Source organism: Betta splendens, chromosome 7 (genome assembly GCF_900634795.4).
Source record: "Betta splendens chromosome 7, fBetSpl5.4, whole genome shotgun sequence".
In the NCBI taxonomy this organism is placed as follows: Eukaryota; Metazoa; Chordata; class Actinopteri; order Anabantiformes; family Osphronemidae; genus Betta; species Betta splendens.
In genome coordinates, this window is record NC_040887.2 from 15,709,852 (window position 1) to 15,714,261 (window position 4,410).

The 4,410-nt window shown below is 44.2% G+C and overlaps 1 protein-coding gene across 1 annotated transcript; it reads right to left on the reverse strand.

The window, feature by feature from the left end:
* Positions 1-252: 252 nt before the first annotated feature.
* kcnk15 (potassium channel, subfamily K, member 15) lies at positions 253-3,031 on the reverse strand. Its single transcript, XM_029157416.3, has 2 exons — positions 2,707-3,031; positions 253-2,548 (listed from the first exon to the last, which is right to left on the reverse strand). Exons 1-2 carry the CDS (start codon positions 3,002-3,004, stop codon positions 1,539-1,541), a joined length of 1,308 nt encoding a protein of 435 aa, XP_029013249.1. The 5' UTR covers positions 3,005-3,031; the 3' UTR covers positions 253-1,538.
* Positions 3,032-4,410: the final 1,379 nt, after the last annotated feature.

The window sequence follows — 4,410 nt, forward strand, 5'->3', positions numbered from 1 at the left end:
ACAGCAGATGGCTTTTCATAACCAATCACCATTTTAGATCCTATTGCCCAATCAGTTTTACATTCATATGTGAAATAGCTTGCTATTCCAGCAGATCAACAGATGGCTGTAAATGTGAACGTGGGAGCACCTATGCAAAGGTTTCATGATTTCTGGTCCTCGTTTCAGACTCAAAACGGCCGCTGAAGGTAGCAAATGGAGGCAATACAGAGACGACCGTGGAAACGGTGTGGTGTTTAATGGTTTGAAAGATGAGCTGCTTCACTAAAGGAGGCATTTTTATGGCCATTTAATCATTGACTTCATATGGAAAGAAGACAGGATGTTTGGAGTATCTAGAATAGGAAATACTTTGTGAACAGACAAGCCCAGGATGCAGGTGTGTATACATACAGTGTGTGTGTATACATTTACATGATTTTTTCAACAAATCTTCCATAATACATTTTTTGTGTAACATATTATGTGTATGTGTATGTGTATAAAACATATTTTCACGATAATCCCTACATAGGTTCTGACAAGTGTGAAATCACCAACTGGAGTGCTACTATTTTCGCACTCCTATTTTATGACTCCTGGAGAAGAAAAGGAATTAGTAAAGATAAGACACAATCATGTCCTATTTTTATCAACATGTGACTCCAGTAGATAAAACACAAGCAGAGCCAAGAAAGATCATTGAACATTAAAGCTGAACAAGCTCACAAATCTGAGTCGATTTGTTACTTTAAAATAAAAAAAACACACATTTGATTATCTTTTCTTGGTTTAATAATTCAATAGTGGAAGAAATTCAGACAGCAAATATAACTATACAAGTCTGCAAAGAAACGATCCTCTCCTGGCTGAAAAATGACAACTTTTCCAGGACTGGGGAAGCTTGACACCTGCTACATATGTTATGTGCTACATTCATTACATCTGAATCAGTCATACGTACATCTAAAATGCTGGAGAAAGCACGGAAACGTTATTCTGGCCTCCCACATTTAGTAAAATGATATATTAAACTCACTAAGCTAAGAGGCCACATATCGCATGTGCTTGGTCAAAGTTCTTTAAGGCTTTTCAATATAAATGTGTAGTGACATCTTCAAACTGTTGGCTGAAACAATAAGGTTTTTGGCTAAAGCAGGAACAAGATCCACTGACGACCATTCACATATTTACTGTAGAATTATGCAGTCACTAATAAACACTATGTCCAAAAAATGTTTTTTTTTGAATTGTGGATTAAAAGCTCCACTTTTTACATCTTTACATTCTGTAGCACTCATGCACTCACACTGCGTGCTAGACATTTTGTTTAGCATGCACTGCTATTTGCCTTACATGCAAAGAGGGCAGAGTCATTCAAATAAATAACATCATTGCAAAAGATAAGAAATCTCATACTAGCCTTAGAAGCAAAAGCCACAACAGACAACTGAGTAAATGGAATATTACCTGACATGCAGAAAAGAGCTGAGATACAAAATGCATTGTCATTGAAAACACTGTTTGAAGTCTGTGCAAACAATTTTCCCTCAATATCTTTACACTGACTTTCTCCTTGAACGAGGAAACTCTCTGAAGCTATGGCCTGGTGAGAGCGTGCTTCCAGGGGAGGAGAGTCCAGTGTTGTCCCTGGACCCTGGCGAACAGCCCTGGATCCTGTATGAGACTGAGTTGTAATAAACAGAATTAATATGGCAGCCATGGTGTTCACTGTGGGACACGAGAGGACTATTGCAAATCCCCAAGCGGTAGCACACGCAGGAGCAGAGAGAGCTGATGCTCAACTTGGGTCTGCGTCTCTCTGAGTCCATCTGAATATTCAGCCTCTGTCTGCACGGGCTTCCTCGCCTCTCCCGGTCCTCTGCAGGCGAGGGAATGAGGTTTGTGCGGCTGGTTCCTTCCTCCATCGGGAGGAGAAGTGCACTGTGGTTGCGACTGCGTGCCGCATTTCTTCTGTTTCTCTCCCGGTTGCTGCCCCTACTCTGTTCACCCACCACATGAAGAAGCAGAGCACCATCCAACAGGCCTCTGTCTCTCTTCAGTGACGCCCTCTCCTGAGCATCTCTCCTCTCATCTTCAGTGTTCATTGTGAGAAAACGTAGCACCACCAAATTAAGAAAGGCCCCAATAACAGTGAGCCCCACCAGGATGTACATGAAGCTGAATGCCACATATGGTGTTTTCTCCTGGAGATCCTCTTTCTTCTGCAGTGCCACAAAGTCCCCAAAGCCAATGGTGGTGAGCGTGATGAAGCAGTAGTAGTAGGCATGGAAGAAACTCCATCCCTCGAAGTGGGAGAAGGCTGCTGCGCCTACACACAGCGTTCCGATGCAGGACAGGAAGCCCACTAGAACCATGTTTTCCATGGACACCTCATTGTGTCGAAAGCCCAGGCACTGCTTCACCTTATGGAGGAGGTAGCGGACGAACGTGTTCATCCTCTCTCCCAGGCTCTGGAACATGACCAAAGTGAGAGGGATGCCCAGTACAGCGTAGAACATGCAGAAAACCTTCCCTGCATCCGTGCCTGGTGCTGCATGTCCATATCCTGAGTGCAGGGAGAGATGAAATAGAGGAGCACCGTGACACAGGCAGTGGCAGTGAAACAATGGCAGGTGTTTGGTTTTATGCTGCGATGTAGGAATATCGGACATGAGCCACTGTAAATACCACAGCAACTCAGTGGAGCGGAGATGATGAACTTACCGATCGTGGTGATGACTGTTATGGCAAAGTAAAAAGAGCCCGCAAATTTCCACTGCCTCCCGGCGCGATGAGGCTCCGCTTGCAGCACCACTCGCTCGATTTCGCGGTAGTCGTCCTCGGAGAACCGGTACTTTTTCTTCATCTCGTTGCGCTTCTGCTCTAAGATGCGCCTGCGGGAGTTCTCCGACTCGGACTCCAGCGCGTCAAACACCGCGGCGCCGACCAGCAAGTAGGAGAACATGCAAAGGATGAGCGACAGCGTCCGAACGTTTTGCTTCTTCATCCTCGGTATCGGCATGTCAGGAGCAGATGCGCGCAGTTACAGGTGGTAACGTTCTTCACCATAGACTCCACATTGGTATTGCAGCCTGTTGCATACAGGACGCGGCTGTATGTAATAATTCCTGCAGCCTAGATCTATAATAACCTGCTTAAATCGCTTGTTAATGACGAGGAAGGCATTCCCTGTCCTGTTGTGCGCATTGAGAGCGATCGATGCTCTCCGCGCGGTCATCTGTTTCGTTAAGTGCCCTCGGCTTGCCTTTTCGCATGCGCAAGCAGTCACCAATAAAAGCAATGTATATAGGTTATGCATGCGCAGGTTCGGGCCCCAGCGTTCGGTCTTATCGCGCCGTTGTGCAACAAGTGATGCCTTAACTCGTGCCGGCAAAGACCAATCTAGCGCCAGGAACGTGCAGCACCATGGAGAGCGACCACCGCGAGTGCGCCTGTTAAACTAGCCTCGTAAGTTTCCGTCCAGTGTTGAGACATCCAGAGGTAGAGGGAACAGAAAGAGGCAGGGTTAGGACAGCGGAAGAACATTGCCTCTTCATCTAGAAACTAAATGAACTAGGCTATCAAAAATTACATAACTAGACAATAACTATTATAATGCGTGCAACAGTATGATGAAAAAGCAAAATGTAACAAAGGCCTTGAAGCGTAATAATACAATGAACTATAAAAAATTGTCTGGTTATGACTTTGGTCTTGGAAGGTGGATAGTTTCATGTATAAGAAATGTATTCATGTGCAAAAGAAAAGGTTAAAGCATGCACGTACAGTGGCCAAATAAATAACATAGCTACATGCTTCTGGAAACCTACTGTAGGTGATGGTGGTTACCATGGTTACTCATACCAGAAGCACAGACCTAGACTTTCATGGAGATTGAAGCTAATGTGTTGGGTGATGCAGGTTTTATTCAATGCATTATGTCATTGTAACAAAATATTAATTATGACGAGAGACAAGATGTCTCATGCATGTAAAACTGAACAGAAGACATTAGAAGCAGGGATTAACAGCATCACTGTGGTGAAGATGGGGGCATGTTCCTTTGTTTGGCTCAAACACAGCAGCCGGCACCTTGTGGCGACTATATGAGCGCAATTACATCCCTGCTGTGATTTTAACCAGTTGATCATAAATCAATTAGTTCTCAGCCGAAAAGCAGTTAACCTCAAGCCCTAACAGCTACTCATCAATCCACAGGGGCTTGTACTCACATCCTTTTTTAAAGCCCAAGGACGTGGAGCCAAGTGAGAAGGTCCATCAATCGTCATCAGGCCTGGGTTTAAGGATAAGTCTTCAGAGCTAAAGACATGCTTCATTGATTTAGTTTTGCTCTCTAAGGTACATTTCATGAAGAAACAAAACCAAATGCGTTTCTATGAAAAAAAAGAAAAAATTAAGTCACCTGTG